This window comes from Arvicanthis niloticus, chromosome 7 (genome assembly GCF_011762505.2).
Source record: "Arvicanthis niloticus isolate mArvNil1 chromosome 7, mArvNil1.pat.X, whole genome shotgun sequence".
Taxonomy (NCBI): domain Eukaryota; kingdom Metazoa; phylum Chordata; class Mammalia; order Rodentia; family Muridae; genus Arvicanthis; species Arvicanthis niloticus.
In genome coordinates, this window is record NC_047664.1 from 42,278,204 (window position 1) to 42,297,434 (window position 19,231).

At 41.4% G+C, this 19,231-nt stretch overlaps 1 protein-coding gene across 3 annotated transcripts in view; it reads right to left on the reverse strand.

The window, feature by feature from the left end:
- Stk32b (serine/threonine kinase 32B) overlaps nt 1–19,231 on the reverse strand; it is a 238,377-nt gene that overhangs the window by 145,043 nt on the left and 74,103 nt on the right. For 2 of the 3 annotated variants that reach the window (XM_034508828.2, XM_076938410.1), the window contains exon 3: nt 9,916–10,067. In XM_034508828.2, the coding sequence (XP_034364719.1) occupies nt 9,916–10,067 (152 nt within the window). The remainder of the gene's footprint in view (nt 1–9,915; nt 10,068–19,231) is intronic. The other variant, XM_076938409.1, reaches the window with a different exon arrangement.

Genomic DNA, 19,231 nt, shown 5'->3' on the forward strand with positions numbered 1-19,231 from the left:
AAATGTGATCCAATATAACCAGTACTGTCAGGTGCCCACATGGGACAGACACTGCTTTAGGTCCTGGGAACATGTAGGGAGAAGACATGCTCCAGGAGCTCACATTTGCTCTGGTGATGAGAAGTGTCCTTAAGGAAGTGAGTGAGTACACCAGCCTACAACATGGCATGGGCTGTGCTGGGGCAAACAGGGTGTTCCCAGAATTCCTTTCCTGGGGAGATGTAAAGAACCTCCACCTCTTACAGAGGTTTCTATAGAAAATGTAACACTTGTAAAATATACTGTCAGACTCCAGCTTGCCTTAGCTCCACCTTGTAGAAATATCCACAAATACCTTCTTATAAAGTCCTGACAAAAAATCTGAAAAATGATTTCATCAATGGTCTGCATGGGGGACCAATGAGTCTGCTTGGGTTACTTATACAGATGCACTGGAAAGTCTTCACCTAGCATTGCTATACAGATGAAGTCCCTTCAGTTAGCCTCCCTGATCTATATACTTTTCCACTCTCTCTCAAGATGGATGGCACGTGTACTTAGGGCAGAATTACATACAAATCACTGGGAGGAACAGCTGGAATCTCAGGTGAGGTTCTCCCTGCCACTCTTCTGAAGGAAATCACTAAACAGACATGATGATGGACCCTTGAAAGCAAGCACAGATGATCTGATGAAGACAGTGGCTATTGCTTAGAGGACACCATTCTACAACACAGGGCAACAAGACGAGGGATGCCCAGGAACTGAATGAAGCCAAGTGATCTTCATGAATCCAAAAGCCAGGTGGTCCCACAGAGGAACAGGCAAACTGTTGGCTCTCCTTTAAGATCTTCTGATGGAACCCTGCAGGGCAGTCTGACAGGGACCAGGATCCAGAGTGTGCACACATGGAGCCCAAGGGGGAACAAAGAGGGACATGCCTGGTGCACAGCTTGCTTCTGAATCAGCAAATATCCTGAAGTCCTTACATATTACAGGGGACAATGACCCTCATGTCACCATCTTCTAAGACTCTTCTTATTTACACATGACCACTGATGATGCTCAAAATAAGAACCTAAGCCCAGCTGGGAGGTCCCCTGAGGCACTGGTAGCTGTTCCATGCAGGGCCCAGCCCAGTTCGATAATGCCATGCATAAACCCGGTCACTGAGGTTGCCATGGAGTAGCCCCATGCACCTGCTACTTCTACTGACCAAGTCTGCAAGCTGCTGGGTGAGAGGCTTCTATAGGCCCATGAGGTAGACTCTGCTCAGAGTTGGGAATCCGACAAAAGCATGACAATGGAGTTGTACATCGAATGACCTAAACATGCCAGGGAATTTTCCCCACATTCTAAGGTTCAGTGTTCACCTGCGTTCACTGTTCTACTTCTTTCAGCTTTGCATGGGTATAAGGCTGGAGATCTATGGAAGGAGAGCTGAGATGTGGTGCAGAGGAGCAACCCAAGTCTGCAGACACCAAGTGATAGAAAGAGAGAAACCACTGTGTTCTTAGGAATCAGGCTCAGAAAGGAAGCACTAAAGAGACCTTGCCAAGTTCTGAGCAGTGCTCACCCTGTTTGCCATGTCACAGTATGCCCCACCATTCCTCAGGAAGGGAGTTAAGCCCCAGAAGTATCAGTGGCTGACATCACATTGTTTACAATCAACAATGCAGGGAAAAAATGGTGCAGGAGCACCAATGGTAAGGAGATTGGAAGTCTGGGTCTTGGCATATCTCATCAGATGCCTCTTTGTTGAATGAGTCCCTCAAAGTCCTGGGTTAAAGACTCAGCCTCCAGATTTGTCTTAGTGGGGTAGGGAGTTGGGGCCTTTAGGAGGTAATTAGAGTTAGATGAGGGCTGCCCATGATGTCATGGGGGAGGGGCATATAAAAGAAGGAAGGAGATCTGAGCCACTAGCTTTCTGTCTTACTTCACAGTATCCTCTACCATACTCCCAGCATCCCTCAGCAGATCTGGTGCCATGCTCTTGGACTTCTCAGCCTTGAACAATCAGAAATTGTGGAGCTATGATACTGACCATGATGTAGGCTTTACTGAATTAAAAATTGGGGTGATGATTGAGATGTGAAATTTTCAGAGGGATCCTCTCAGGTATCCTTAGAAAATCACCTCAGGCAGAGGAAACATCAAAGATAGAGATCTGTGGGGGGAGGTTATGTGGATGTGGGGATGGAGGGAGGCTGTCACATGACTTTAAAACACAGGGATCCAGGACCCTACTATCCCAATATAATTACACTGGTTCAAGAAGGTGAGGGCTTCGAGTTAAAATTCATTACATTCTAGTACAATTTTGGTGCTTCTTGGAATATGAGCTTAACATAAAATCTCTTGGTCACCGAACATCCATGGGTTTTATCTATACATTGGCTACCTCCTGCCAGCAATTTTATGCATATTAATTGTCAGCAAATGTATAGATTGTTATCAATGCTTCATGCTTTCTCAAAGAAGTGTAAAATATATATGGTATGACACTTCAGAATTTCCAAAAGGCGATCATCCCCTGGATCTCAATTGGCCTGTGCCTAGTAGAACACAGGAGAGGCTGGGTGCTCTCCCCATTTTACAAGTGAGGAAACAGGCTTTTGAAAGAATATACACCCATCAAGAACATGGACCCTTTCCTGCCTCTGCTACTTTGTGCCCAGCATCTACTCATCATCCCTTTTCTCTTCCGTTAAAACTTACTCTTCTCTCATCTTAATATTTTAGAGGCTTAGCTATGAGTCAGCTTGCAGAGAGAAGCTGAGAGATCCTAGACTATGGTGTAAAATTTGGGCCCAGCAGGATAGTCAGGAGCCAGCTTGTATTGATACCAAAATTTAACTGTAACTTTTTAATAGATTTTTTAAGCTGTCTGACATCAGCTTGTTAGATTTAAATAAACAATAGGTGCCTCTACTCCTCAGAGAATAGAAAACACTAGGAATCAGTGCTTGCCCCCAGGAGAGCTGGTTAAGAATTTGCTATTGTACTCTGGCTTCTTATCTCAGTTCTGCCTTGGGTGAGCTTGTATGAATAATCCAAAGCCCTGACCTCAGCTTCTCCAACTGTAAGCTGGAGATGGAAATGTCCATCTCATAAGACAGTATTGAGGATACACTGAGATAAAAGAGAAAAAGCCTCACTCCATAAGTGACAACACATCACTGTCACTTCAATGGTAGAAAAAGCATGGTGGTATGGTTTCAGCATAAAGTGATCTCAGTGAGAAGTGTCCCCACAGGGAAATGTGCTTGATGGTGCTCTTGTGGGGTGTTTGGATGTTGATCCTGAGCTGGAGCAAGTGAGAGACTGGAGGATGGGGGGATGAGTCGAATGGTCTATAGCCTGTCCCTAGATCCCACTGAATTCCCTGCTTCCTGATTTGCTGAGATATAACAAGCAATGCCACCAGAGTCCACTACCTCAGACAGAGCCCTAATTCCCATTCTTTCAACCCACCATGGACTGTAATTCCTCAAACTGTGAGCCAAAACTAATACCTCACTCTTTTGGTTGCTTTAATCTGCTATTTGGCTACCACAAGGAGGAAAGTAACAAATACATAAATGAGGCAATATTAATTTTGAGCTAAAGTTACAGAACACACAGGAAACACAGAAAGTAGTCAGAGAAATCTGCATGAAGGTACCATGGCATGGTACTTCAACAGAGCCAGGGGATCCTGGGAGTCCTGGCTCATGCACATGACTCTTGTATTGCTCCTTGGTAGGCTGTTGGGTCCCTTGGCAATTTTCTGACATACACAGCCAATCCCCTGGCCCAGCTGCACCACTCCTGAGCCCTGATTTGCAGTGTGGCCACTGGCTTCTCACACAGCTCTCTGAGTGTCACTGTGCAGCTTGTGAGCAAAATGGCTCATACTTAGAGCTCCCCCTCCCCAAGAAGAATAGCAGCTCCTGACCATCACAACAAGAATGAAAACCTGATGAGATCAGGCACATTCAGGGTGGTATGGCCAGGACAGAATCTGGATTTCAAATAAGTGTTAGTACATGTGTTAAGACTCTTTTAATTGTCAAGTTAGAATTACCTTTGTTTCTTTTACAGTATTTAATGTAAGTTACACTGATTGTAAACTTTATAATTGTGTTAGTGTGTTGAAACCTGGCATATCTGTTACAGAGGTCTACCAACTAGCTTTTGTTTTATTGCCCTGAGTATTACAGAACCTTGGTATCCTGAAAAAAAGTTTGCAAGTACTGGAAGAAGTGAGTCAGGCTTTAAGCAGAAGCAAGAGGGTAGTGGGCTTGATTATTGCTGGTATAACAGCCATAATTACATTAATTACTAGCACCTCTGCTTCTGCAATTGCTTTGTCACAAGAAGTTAAGACAGCTGCTTTTGTTAATCATTTAGCAAAAAAATGTTACTAATGTATTGAGTATACAAGAGGATTTAGATGGGCGTTTGGAACACTGGATTGATGCTCTTTATCCTTTTCAAATTATTGGAAGGAGAGTCAGAGTTTAAGAGTAAGGAGACATCTCTAGTGTCATGCCAAATACCTTTGGATTTGTGTTATTTCTAAAATTTACAGTGGTAGTCATTACAATTAGGAAAAAGGTTAAAGACACTTGCAGTCTATTTGACATAATTCTAACACATATCTGGATGTTTTTACTTTCCATGGGGAACTTATGAATTTAAAGAATACTGCTCTGCTGTGTGTTACTATGGCAGATATTGCTAATAAAATTACCCATGGCCCGAGGTCAGTATTTTTATTTTGGTCAATCTTCAAGAGTGGCATATATAGCTTGATCACAGTAGCCCTTTTTGTCCTGAGAATACTTTTATTCCTACCCATCATGTTAAAGCATGTCTTTAACAACATCAACATGTTGGCAGCCAAAGTACGTGGCTTGAAACTGAAAATGGACCCCTAAACAGAGCTATTAATTTAACAGGCTGGCAAGCCAAGGATGGGTAAGATTCTGCACAAAGCCTTACCAACCTAAGACATAAGTGCATTGCTTTTGATAATGCATATTCCATGATGGGTAAGGAAGGAATTCTTGTCAGAACAACCTAAAACAAGCTCAGTCTTGTTTATGAGATTAAAAAAAAAAAGGATGGGGGAGAATCGGGGAGCTTTTGGGGCTGCTTTGCAAGAATCTGACATTGGCCAAGGACAAGGAAGTGGGCTTCAGGCAGGAATCTGACATTAGGCTAGAACAAAGAAGTAGGTGACAAACATGAAAATGACTTTGGGCTAGGGCAGGGAAGTAGGCGCATATATTTTTGGTGGTCCTGAAAAGCCCTTAGAAATAGTGATCATGAGAGTGATCACAAAATTTTGTTTATTGCCTTGATTGTTCTTTGACTATCTGTTGTTTATTGTCTTGCTTGTTCCTTGACTATCTGCATCTATTGTATTGCTAGTTCCTCAATCTAGAACTGACCCTAGTACTTGCATGTAATTAAAATGGTATGAAAACAAAAAGGAGAACAGGGGATGAGATAGGGGAGTTCTGGGGGCAGGGGAAATGGGGGAAGGGGATGACATCTAAAATGTAAATTTAAAAAATCCAATAAAAATATAAGAAAAAAACGGAATGAAACCCTGGAGCCTTCACAGCTTGAACCAAAAACATCAAGGACAGTGTATATGCCAGGACAGTTCAAGATGAGAAAGAACCCTAGGCAAGGCAGCACAGCCTCTTCCTCTGATCACAGAGGTTACCATAGTGATGAGAGTCTCTTAGATACATAGAAGCCAATGACATCACAGTGAGAGTTGTAAAATCTCACCAGCATTGTCCTATGTGTCAGGGCTTGACTGGGATGCCCAGTGCCCAGGACATGGCGGGTGTTTGGAATCTCACTATTTTAGTAATGATAGAGATACCAGAAAAAGTGAATGAGAGCCACTGAGGGAGGAGAGTTGTAGCACAGTGCATACAGGGTGAGACTGACTGCTCTCCTCTGCCAGGCAGATAGGGGTGATGACTAGACTCAGTTCTGGCACTTTTATCTACTACAACACCTAGCAAACATAGCAATACTGAAGAACTGACTTTTTGTGCCAGACATTGAAGACACAATGACGAAGGATGCCTGGGTTCCTCTAGGAATAGAGCACTGCTAATTGAGAAGACAGATGAACTCAATATTGCTACCCTGTCCTGGAACAGCTGAGCATCCTTGGGAGGACGCAGAGCTATACCATCTCTGGATGCTTGGAAACAGGGCAGTGCCTGGCTTCCACCAGGAGTCCAGTGAACACTTTTCTATTGAATGGAGGCTTGCAGGAGAAAGAGCAGGCATCTTTGGGAAACCCTAACTAGTGGAGTTCTAGCAGAGGGACAGGTTATGAGGGCCTGGAGAAGTGAGCAAAGCAGTCTAAGTTACCACTTAGAGACCACTCAGGATAGCTGCAGTAAAATTCACCAAGATAGTAGTGAGGACAGAAGTGGGGGTTAGACTGGACACTGTAACAGATCCCAGCCTTGGTAGACATCATTCTGTGGACTTTGGGGAGCCACAACAATACTTCACCCACAAGTCAGATCTGCATTTTGGTAAGATTTCCCTGTCAGACAGACTGTCAGTTATTGAATTAATCAATTGTAAATACCAGCAGTGGGTTTGCTACCCACCCCAATGGTTTACATTCCTAAATGAAACACACACACAGTCTTTTTGATATGCCTAAACAGTGCAATCACTGGCCCACTTCCTAACCTCCATGTGCTTAATCCACCTCCCACCGATAATCCCAAATTACTACTTACTAAAGTCTATATTATACCTTGGCTGCCCTGGACCCTGGGCCACACTCTCCTGGCTCCTTCACATGCTAGCTATGCCTCGCTATCCTCCACTCGTTTCAGGCATAGTGTCTCTCCTCTCCTTCCCCTGACATGGGCTGATCTCCTTCTATTTCCTCCTTGCTCTCCTGGTTCCAAGCCTGGAAATTCTAAAAGTCCCACCTCTGTTTTCCCTGCCCCAGCCATTGGCTGCTGGCATCTTTATTTACCTGTCAGAACCAACTGGGGGCAGAGGCTCTCAGTGGACATACTGACTCTCATGCAAACAATTTTGGGGACCTAAACTAACATCAGAATACAAACAATATTAGAATTCCCCTATAGGCGGTAGCTGATTATGGTATGCGTGGACATGCCAGTTTGGGGGCTGTCTGGGATTACTTCTGAGAAAATCCTGGCAGTCTTCTATAAGAGGCAGATCCTTTGTAACTGGAAGCTCTTGGGGGCTTCCAGTCCTCTCCTCAGAGTCTGAATCTCCCTGCGTCACTCAGAACTGCTCTGTCTTTAAATGAGTCTCATAATCTTGTTTTAATAAAAGATCTTAGGGTGGCATGTGGACATCTGTGTCTTGGTTTGTCTTATGTCTACTCATAGAAGGTTCCAGAAACATTGTTATGACATGTATTAACACTAAGAACCTGTCCCCTCCTAGGTTGTAAGGTGCTCATCAGTAGGGTAAAACTAACCTGTTTCATCACAGTCTAAACCCATCTCACGTTCCCTATTAGTGGGTGAACAATCTAATGCTTGGTGAATTCTCTTTCACAATGATAGGAAGAGCCCACACCAAAGGGTCAAAAAGTGACGTCACTGTGAACAATTGGCTGCCACAAGTCAGTTATCCCTGTGGTAACTTTTCTGACACCTCCTGCTTAAAACCAAAAAGGTCAGAGGCCCCGCTTTCATGCCTCTGTATTTGTACTGAAAAATCAAGATCAAGAGATCTTTTACCCTTCTGCTCTACGGGAGGTTTCTGTCCTCCCTGAGCTCCTTTACCCAGTTCTACAATGCATCTTAGCAGTAAGTCTAGTAAATAAATACAGCCAGTGGGGTTGATGGGAATAAACTTCAGGCACATTATGAAAATATAAATAAATTGCCTACCCACTAACCTTTAATCAAGCCAACAACATTCTGGTACATCTTTCAAAGTGTTCATTTCTGGTGTTGAAGGAAAGGGGAAGCCGTGGAGCCATGCATGAAGAAGGGAAGTGACCCAAGAGAGGGATGTTAACCAGAATCAGCCTAGAAGGAGGAACCCTGGTGACCATGGAGACCAATCATGGAAGGGGTACCCCTGTCAAATACTGAGCAGGTTGTTTCTGATCACTTCATCTGGTTAAAAAACAACACCATAACATCACCATCCTGTCCCTTTGACTTTATAGATGAGAACACAGACGCAAAAAGGCAAGAGGGCTTGCTCTCAAAGCCTGTGCCTTCCGCAGCCAAGTTGCCACACAAGTGCTACTTGCAGGGTTGCTTACTACTCCCAGCTCTAGAGTATAGAATTCCAGGGTCAGGCAGCCAGTGTGGTCAGTTCTGGTGAGGATGATGGCTTCCCTCTTGTCTCATAGACAGTATCAGCATCATGTATCCACATTCCCCTCCCCTTCCTCCCCTCCCCTTCCTCCCCTCCCCATCATGTATTCTCATTCCCCTTCCCTCCCTCTCCTTCCCCCTTCTTCCCTCCTCGCTTCCTTTCTCTTGTGGCTCTCATCTCTTCTTCCTGAAAGTACACAGTCCTAGCAGGTTATGATGTAATTCATCTATATGTTGATCCTCCATGTCTTCATCAAAGTTAGAGTCTGGATTGGGACCCCTTGGTGCACAACTACCTCCTTGATGGCATTTGTAGGGGATTAGATCCACTGGGGTCAGGCTTGGAGGAAGAACATTGGGTGACCTTGTCCTCCTCCTTCATTTTGTTCCTACTTGGGGTTCCCCCAGGCACCATACTATACTCACTCTCTATCTTGCAATTTTTCTTCTTCTTTCTCCTTCACTGGGGTTGTCATCCCAGGAGAGCACTGCAGCTTCACTTAACACAGGTGAAAATATTGCATTTGACAGCTCGGCTTGGGTTATCACAGCTCAGGAACACAGATCATTCATTCCAAAGAGGCAAAGCTGTCATGGAAACTAATCAATGCTAGGCTTCCACTGGTGCCAATCACAGAGCCTGTCAGTGGGGAAGAGCGATGAGAGCCAGGCTTCTCAAGGCTGCAGTAATTCACCCTCCAGGAAATGAACTCTGGAGCTGGCATACAGTTAATACAAGGCACAGTCTCCTTAGGAACCCAGCAAGTACCTCCATACTACTCAGACTCCTTGGAGGGCAAGAAAGCCTCACAGGAGAACCAGAAGGAAGTAATATGCCAAGCAGAAGGTTAGTAGGGAAACTGGTAAAACCAGGATCTGCCTGTCAAAGAGTTAGATCGAGGCCATGAAGACAGTTTTCCTTCAAGTCCCTTCTGTCTGCTCACTAGTAACATGAGTCAGTGACCCCATCTGTAAGATGGGCATAATAGAGTAATAGGAAGAAATTTATGGGGGCACTTAGAATACACAAGTGAAGTCTTGGGAACAGTGGAGGACTTTGGGATGCCTGACTAAGTTAGCAAAAGGAGGTGCCATGTACAAAGGTCCAGAGGCAGGGAACCATCAGCAAATTGGCATTTCTAAGATGCAAATTTGAAGTGGAAATAATGGTCAGAGATGGGGATGGAGAGAAAATTCCAGAAACATGGATTATAGTAGACTAGGTATCAGATTCAAATGATGGAACTGAGCATCTCCATTTAGGGAATCCATGCTATATAGAGTGAAACATGAGCTCCAAGTTCTTCTTGCCATTAGGATGATATGTGGGACTTTATAAAATACTGGATTCAGGACACCATTAGCATTCCACAAAACCTGCGACATATGTACTCAAATACACAGGAACAAATTTCTTTTCAATTCTCACATTTAATCGGAGAATACAGTAAAAATGAATTCTTGAAGGTTCATTAGTGAACATACCCTACAGAATACTTGGGAGGTTATGGACCCAGACACCTGGATCTTTTCCCTTTTTGGCAGTGCCAAGACACTATTCTTGAGAGCCAAGTCACATCCCACTCACCACAGGTTCACCAGGAAGGGGTGTTCTAACCCTTGCATGATCTGCAGCTCCCGAAACACGTTCCGCACCTCATCCCTCTCCACACACTTTTGCTTGTTCATGTACTTCATGGCATACATCTTCTTTGTGTCTCGCTTCTGCACGATGCATACCTGCAAGACAGACAGAGGGAATGACACTCAAGACAAGGAGAAAGTGAAGAGAAGAAGGAGGAGGAGGTAAAAAGGAAGAAAATGAGTGTCAATCATTCATTGACATGTCATTCCATGCCTAGGTTTCATTCATTCCAACTGCTTGCTAACAAAGCATCTTGGTTAAGCCTTTCTAAATCTACAAAGGAGGCACTTAAGTGTGGACAGTAAATAATGGCTGTAGACTCAACACTGAAAATGCAGCCATAGATTCAGAAGATAGAAAGAGCAGCCCTGCCATCTAGAAGCACACAGCACAATAAAGACACTAGTGACTGCAGTTTTCAAGCATGCATGACAGTGACCATGACCCTGGGATGCAAGCATACATGCTGTGAGTCCCCTGAGATTCCAGAAGCTGTAACTCCAAGACACATCATGCACTGATGGTAAAAATCTCACACACACCCCCCAGAAAATAGATCCATGGGACACACCTGGGCATGCATGCTTTGACCCTGTCCTAGGATTACACCATTGATATTTGTGTGTGCATACTGCCCCAGTGACCTCATTCCTGGGACACTTGGGGAAACCTGGAAGGACAGTGACAAGCAAACCTAAGATAGAAGGTGTCTGTGCCACAGGCAGCAGAACTGAAAAGGCTGGGAAACCCAAGCCTGCTGGAGCTCACAAGATACCAGCACCAACCACATGTGCTTTGTGAAGACCTGCAGGACATGGTGTTTGCCATGAATGCTTTCCATCTTGCTTTGGCTCAATATTCCCTTGCTGCCCTCCAGTTCTTCTCTTTTTGGAATAGGAATGTTTGTTTTGATCCTTGTATAAGTATGGGGCTTGATTTTGTCTTTAGTTTAAAGAGGTTTACAGTTATATTGTATTGAGTTTCAGAAGAGACTTTGGACTTTTGAGTAGTGTGGTAACAGATAAGGACTATGGGGACTTTTGAAGTTTGAATGAATATATTTTGCAGTATGAGATAACCATAACAGAGTAGGGGCCAAGGGTAGAGTGTTTTAAATGTGGAATGCCCACCACGGCTTATGTGTTTGAACACTTGGTCCCTAGTAGGTGTTTTAGAATATTGTAGAACCTTTAGGTGGTAGAGCCTTGCTGGAGAAAATGGCTTATCAGGACCATTTTTTGAGGTTTTATAGCCCAGTTATACTTCCCGTTCCTTTTCTGCTTCCTGTTCCTCTAAAACGTGAGGTGTCCCAGCTACTCCTACCAGCATGGAGCCATTTGCCTCCAGATCTTGTCATCCACTGTACATTATGTTATCTTCAACTCTAATCCAGAGTGAGCCATGCCTTGATAAGGTGCTTCTTGAAGGGCATTAGCTACCTCAAGAAGAAAATCAACAGCTATACTTGGCTTCAGTTACCCACAGTCAACAGTGGTCTGAAAATATGAAACCGTCATAGATAAATCACTCATAAATTCTAAATTACCCATCATTTCAGTATACTACCATCTCACATTTTCCCATTCCACCCTATCCAGGGCATCCACACTGTATGTGCTACACTACCAATAACATTCACAAGTCCTTTTTCCTTTTATATTATTTGAGAATTTCCTACATGCATATAATGTATTTCTTCAAATACATCCTTCCTTCTCTCTAACTTCTCCTTTATCTTGACCACTATTATTCTGTCTCAGTTTCCTGTTCTCTTTTTAAAACTCACTGACTCCACTTACTGTATATGGGTGTAGAACAGTTTACTGGTGGAGTACAATAGCATCCATGAACCACATTCATGCTGGGGGTTTGATTAGTTTGATCTTGTACTGATCTTCTGTATGTACTCACAGGTGCTGTGAGTTCATGAGTACAGAAGTACTATCTGGCCTTGGAAATATTGTTTCCCTGAAGATGTCCACTGCCTCTGGCTCTTAAAATCTTTCTACCAAGCCCTCAAACATAAAAACACTTCCAAGTTCCTTCTAGAAAGCAAGTATTGCCCTGATACCCAACTATATAAAAACCCAACAAAGAAAATGAATTATAAGTCAACCTCCCTGACAAATATAGACACAAAATTTCTCAGTGAAATACTTGTAAATTACATTTTAAAAACATCCAAAAGATTGCTCAGTATGACGAAGCTGATGTCATCCCAGAGATTCAAGGATGGTTCAGAATATGTAAATCAGTTATTGTAATCCACTATACAAATAGTCTCAAGGACATAAACCTTAGTATCATTTCATTGGATGCAGAAAGGTCTTGACAAAACTCAACATCCCTTCATGATGTTGAAGGGAAAAAGTTGAAAAGTCCTGGAGAAATTGGGGATACAGGGGATATATGTCAATGCAATGAGAGCAATTTACAACAAGCTCACAGTCAACATCATGTTAGTCTTTAAAAATCTTAAAGCATTTTCACTACAATTAGAAACAAGACTTCCCCCACATTTGATCAGTGTAGGGTTTGAAGTCTTAGCTAGAGCAGTAAGACAAATTGAAGAAGATATAAAGAGGATACAAATAGGAAAGGAAGAAATCAAAGTATCTTTATTTGCAGATGATATGACTATTATAAAATACCTTAAAGATTCCACCAGAAAACTATAGCCAATGAATATGCTCAGTGAAGTAGCAGGATACAAAAGTAATACAATAAAATCGGTAACTTTCCTATATAAAAATACGGAATATACTGGAAAAGTAGTAGAAGAAACAATACTATTCAAAATAGTCTCAAACAAAATTCTGGAAAAAATCTAACCAAGGGTGTGAAAGAACTGTATTTAAGATATTAGAAAAGACTCAGAAGATGGAAAGACCTCTCACATTCATGCCAGGATTGATGACATAAAAATTCTCATCCTACTAAAAGCAATTTATAGACACAATTCAACTCCCATCAAAATTAAAATGCAATTCTTCTCAAAATCTGCAAAAACAATCTCAAAACTCATATGGAAACACAAAATACCTAGAGTAGTCAAAACAACCCCAAGAAATAAAAACATTGCTGGAGGTATCTCTGTCTCTCATTTCAAATTACATCATCAAACTATGATAACAAAAATAGCATGGTAATGGTCTCACCTTGCACAAAAGTCAACTTCAAATGGATCAGAGCCCTCTACATAAGATCTGATACACTGAACCTGATAGAGGATTAAGTATGAAAACAGTTCATCTGATAAGTACAAGAAAAAAAAAGTGTTCTGAAAGGGACCTGGCCATGCAGGCATTAAGAACAATAATTAATATTCAGGCCTCATGAAAGCTTCTATTCACAAAGGACACCATCTTTCAGATGAAGTAGCAGCCTACAGTAGAATGGGGAAAAGATGTCACCAGCATCTGACAGAGGATTAGTATCTAGAATATACAAAGATCTCAAAAAATTAAACAGCAAGAAAATAAACAACCCAATTAAAAATTAGAACATGGAACCAAAAGTATTCTGAAAAGATGAAATACAAATGGCTAAGAAATAGTTTCTAAAATTTTCAGCATCGTTAACCATTAGGGAAATGCAAATTAAATCTACTGTGAGATTTTGTTTTATATGAGTCAGAATAGCTAAGATTAAAACAAACACAAACAAAAGCCAAATGTTGGTGTGGGTGTGAGAAACAAGAACACATTGGTTAATAATGGGAGTAAAAGCCGGTACATCCACTATGGAAATGATAGTGCAGGTTCCTAAAAAGATGGAAATGGATTTACCACACGATCCAGCTGTTCCACTCCCGGAAATATATCCGAAGGACTCTATATCTTACTACAGAGATACTTGCACATTCATGTTCATTGATGCTTTATTCACAAAAGCCAGGAACAATAGACAACCCAGTTGTTCATGAACTAGCAAATCAATAAAGAAAAAATGTGATTTTATATGTGTGTGTGTTATTCAGTCATGAAGAAAAATAAAATTATAAAACTTAGAGATAAATTGATAGAGCTGAAAATAACCATTCTGATTGAGGAAGCCAGACTCCCAAAGACAAGTGTCACACATTCTCACATATGGAGGCTAACTTTAAATATTTAAATATGTGTTTAAATTGGAATACCCATTGAATCCAGGAAACTTGTAAGAAGTCATGGGTAGGAGCTCAAGGAAGAGGGGATAGAATGTAGGTGGTGTGAAAGGGAAAATGGAAATTAAGGAATAGGAAGGGTTAAATACGGTGAGAATTGGAGGAAAGGTAGAAGAGGGAGTATGTAGAGAGATAATCAGAAGGTCCCTTGGTAATGAGATAGATTGGTGCAATATAACACAACTTGTGTTCATCTGACCCCTATGGACAAACATACATCACAACATCTATGCCAATTCCTTCACATAACATCATCCATGTCTGTACAATCTCATATTTATTACAGGAACAAAGCAAATACAACACATTAATGAACTTTAGAAGAGAAAGACCTCATCCACATAACTTCTACTACAGAACATTCCCAGAATTGTTCTGTTTTATCATTGCTGTTAATTTCATGCTGCATTGACTACACAGTAAACTATTACAGTCAGGTTTGCATGGCTGTATATATAAGGTTTAATACTATCTGAGTTTTCAGATACCAAATAGGTGTCTTGAAATGTTGCCCAAGGAATTGGGTTGTTAGTGTATTTCCAAATAAAGTTCTATTCTAAAGATCAGAAAAACATAATTTAGAAGTTGCTATTTAACCTACCATGGCTGCAATTTTCGCCCCACCTGTGTAGATACAGGAAATGAAGCACAAGCAGGTTTCAATTATTTCTTCAGACTCAAAACTCAAACTCCATCTCGCTACCTCCCCATCTGTTAATCATCACTGTCACTGCCTCCCAGGGGAAATGATGTGGTAAAAGATGCTAGCAATAAGACAGTGGGCCAAGGAAGTGGGCTAAAGAGCTCCGGTTTTCTCCTGACACCTCCAGATGCTCTTCTGTTAGAAATTTAAACCCCTTTCTGCTACCACACACTCTGTGTCAGTTCAAGGCAGATACAAGACAGTGGGGGAAAGCCTGGACGTACTTCTTTTCCTCTATCTGAACTGAGTCATTCAAAGTTTACTCTGCACCCCAGTACAAAATCTACATAATATCAAGGAAGTGAAGCATCCAAATGCAATAAATGGCATCTGAATCTCGATGGATTACATAGAACATGATGTTAAACCTCCCAAATATTATCTTTCTAGACAGTGAAATTAATGACATGAAGTTAAAGGTCTGAAATTTTTCAGTGTGCAGTAAATTTGAGACACAAAATATGAGGACGCAATTGTGCAGTACACAAAGGCTCCAGGGGCCTGTGGGAATTCAAGCAGGCTCCTGAGGCCCTGAGACCACGTCTGAAGGCAGACAGCAGTGGGTGGATAATATCACCAATCAGAGCCTCTTGTTTCTGTTGTGTCTCATTTGCATTCTCAGAAGAGGACTGGGAACCAAACAGGAGACAGCACGATTCTGCATCTCAACAAATCTAAAACAAGTTGCCAGATGTATGGTCTCAGAAAGAGCCTTTCCTCTGCTGACTAATTTAGCAGTCACTTCTGTAAACTCATGGAGTTCCATGGGAGGGAGAAGAGGTGTAGTTTCTGTCTCATGAATGCTGTAGTACAACAAACCACTCAACAGAAGGTGGGAGGTAGACCAGCAGACTCAACTCACCTGGACCCCTGAGATCTCTCAGACACTGAGCCACCAACCAGGCAGCATACATCAGCTGATTTGATGCCCCTGACACATATACAGCAAAGGACTGTTGGGTCTGGACTCAGTGGCAGAAGATGCGCCTAACCCTGAGAGATTTGAGATCCCAGGGAGTCAGGAAGCCTGGTTGGGGATAGGGGTAGGGGTGGGGACATCCTCTTGGAGACGGGGGGGGGGGGGGGGGGAGGAAGAATGGAGGACTGTGGGAGGGCAAACCTGGATGGGGTTAATGACTGAAATATTTAAAAAGTAACTAAAAAGAAAAGAAGTAATGTGGGAGGTGGGGGAGGGGTCCCCTCCAGAGCTGCTCAATTTTAATTTACCAATTTCAAAACAGAAATACATGCCTTATATATAAAAATCAAAAACAATATGACTGAACTTAAAGGTTATCAGTTCTCAATAGCTCAAACTAAAGATAATAAAATTATCAAAATGCCAAAGAATTTGAAAGTGTACTTTAAAAATCATAAGTTCAAAGAGGGTAAAAACAAGCAAATTAATAAAGTAAGAAAGTCAGTTCAAGATCTGGATAACAAAACTAGCATTGTGGATAGAAAACTGAACAAGAAAATTAAGATTCTGAAACAAACAAACAGTAAAAATCAGAAATGTTGTAAATGAAAAAATCAATAAGCCAACAAAGCAAAATAGTACAAATCATTACAGATTAGCTCAAGAAGAAGAAAGAATACCAGAACTTTAAAAAAGAAAGAAAGAAAGAAAGAAAGAAAGAAAGAAAGAAAGAAAGAAAAGGAGGGTTTAGGAACTATTATATTCAACCAGCAACCAAGAAAAAAAATTTGTGACCACAACATTCAAGAACTCTGAAACACGAACAAAAGATTAAAGAATCACAGGGTAGAGGGAGCTGAGTTTCAAACTAAAGGCACAGAAAACCTACTCAGTGATATTACAAAAGAGAAAACCCGCAAACCAAAGAAAAGATATGGACCACAATTCAGGAAGTATTTTCAATTTCTAACATTCATGACCAGAAAAGAATCTTTCCATATTATTACAGAATAAAGAGACAGTATTAATAGCCAGAAGAAAAAATACCAATTACAACAGCAAACTCATGAAAATAATCTCAGACCTCAAACCCAGAAAAGTGCAGATTGACTTCATCCAAGTTCAGAGAGTAAATAGCTATCAACCAACAAGGATACATCCAGCAAAGGTATCTTTCAAAGTTGATGAAGAAATGACTTACATAAGAATCACAACTTAAACATCCATGAACACTGAGCTCAGGCTGTGAAAAATATCTGAAAGAATTCTACACAAAGAGAAAGAAGATGGTCACAAATGAAATTCATAGGAAAACAAGACCAGACAAAAACCAATGAGACAAATAACCAAACACGTAGTCAGAAAAGAATCAAACTTGCCCAGCTCAGTCATCCAGGAGTTTTCTGAGATGAATAGGAGAGAAAGAAAAAAAACAAACAATAATTCAACAGTAAAAAAAAGTCTCTTGATAAAAATACTGTAAATATAAATGGCCTCAACTATGTAATTAAAAGATGAAGACCACCTCACTGGATTACAAAGTTTGCTGTCTGAAAGAAATATGCATCATGGGCAAAATACAAACTGAGAGTCAACAGATAGAAAACTATATACCAAGCAAGCAGAAGCCTGTAAAAAAAAAAAAAAAAAAAAAAAAGGACAATAAGAAAGTCTGGACAGAATATTAATGGGTGTCTTCAATACCCCATTTTCAATGGGTGGGTCATCTAGACCCAAAAGTAGTGGGGCTGCAGAAATGGCTTAGCAGGTAAAAGCATTTGTTGCTCTTGCAGAAAGCTTGAGTTTGGTTCCCAGCACCCATGTGGTGGCTCACAACCTTCATGACTTCCAGTTCTAGGGGATCTGAAGCCCTTGTCTGACCTCTGCAGCACCAGACATGCATAGTGCACTTACATTCATGTATAACAATAAAATGGAAGCAGTAATTGTCTTCAAACTCAAAAAAGCCCAGGACTCAATAGATTTAATGTTGAATTCTACCATTACTTTATAGAAAAACATCAATGCTCTTCAAATTTTTCCATAAAATAGTAAGATAAGAAACACTACCTAACTCATTCTATGAAACTAATATCACTATGATTTAAACATAGCAGCTAACAATTATGGACACAACAAAAAGGACCTATAATTAATTTCCCTAATGTTTAGAAAAGTAAAAAACGATCAATGAAATTCTCGAAAACTAATTTCAAGAACCTGTTTGAAAAAAAATTGCATACCACTGTGCAGTTGGTTTCATCATAGGAATTCAAGGACATGTCAACATGCATAAATCAGTGAGTAGAATGTAGCATGTAAATATAATCAAGGATGAAAAGCACGAGATTATCTTGGTAGATGCAGAAAGGACTTTTCAAAGTCCCTGAAGGAATTATGAATAGAAAAAGCATAACTCAACATAATCAAGGCTATATATGAAAAACTTACAGCCACCATTATGCTAAATGGGGAAATACCACAAACATTCATCCTAAAATCAAGAACCAGGCATGAGTGTTCACTATCTTCAATCCCATTCAAAGTAATGCTAGAATTCTTATATAATAATAAAGCAAGAGAAAAAATGTAATATAAACAGTTAAAAGATAAACTAAAAGTTTTTCTATGGTTTCTTGATGGGGTGTGGGATATGGGGTGGGAGTTGAGGGTGGGGATGGGGGTGGTGGTGGTGGTAGGGGTGTGTACTTACATGTGTGTGGAAGCTACAGGACAACCTTAGGTTGTTGTTCCTTGAAGTGAATACTTGAGGGTTCCTTGGAAAGTCGGTTGGAAGGTGCTTTGCTGAGGCAAACATGTGAAGGAATGTTTAGCTGAAGCAGACATGGGAGAAAGGATGTTCTGCTAAAGTAAGCATATGTAAGGACACATAATAAAAGATTCTTTGCTAAGGTCACGCATGTATTGGTTCGCCTCACATTACATTACATGGTTGATCTGCATTTGTCGGGACTCCATAGAGAAAAACACACCAAAATCTTCTGGTGGTGTGCTGCAGTTTCTTGTCGCTTCCTCCGACTGGGACTGATTGGCAGAGTGATGTCAACTGAGACAGACCCATGTGCTAAAGCAAGGTATGTGCTGAGGCAAGACTCATAGAGGACACATGATGTTTGGGGTGAGTATTAAATGGACTCAGTAGACAGTAGCGAAGGCTGAGCTAGGCTTAACTTATAGAGCTAGCTGTGCAGTGATTGTGGGTCTTTGCTGATCTCTTCTGTGGTCTTCACTTCCCTGAGAGAGGTACAGCTGAGAACTACTTCTGGTATTCCTGTTTGTCCCTCCTGCTGACTTGTGCCAAGGCTAAGGCCTGGCTGTCTTTTCTAGGTTGTGTCACCACTGTTGCTATCCTGACTCTACCAAACTGGACTGCTGGTGTATCCATGAAGTGTTTGCGAGTAGATCAAGCCGCTGCTTACCTGTGAACTGAACTGATTTCCATACAACACAG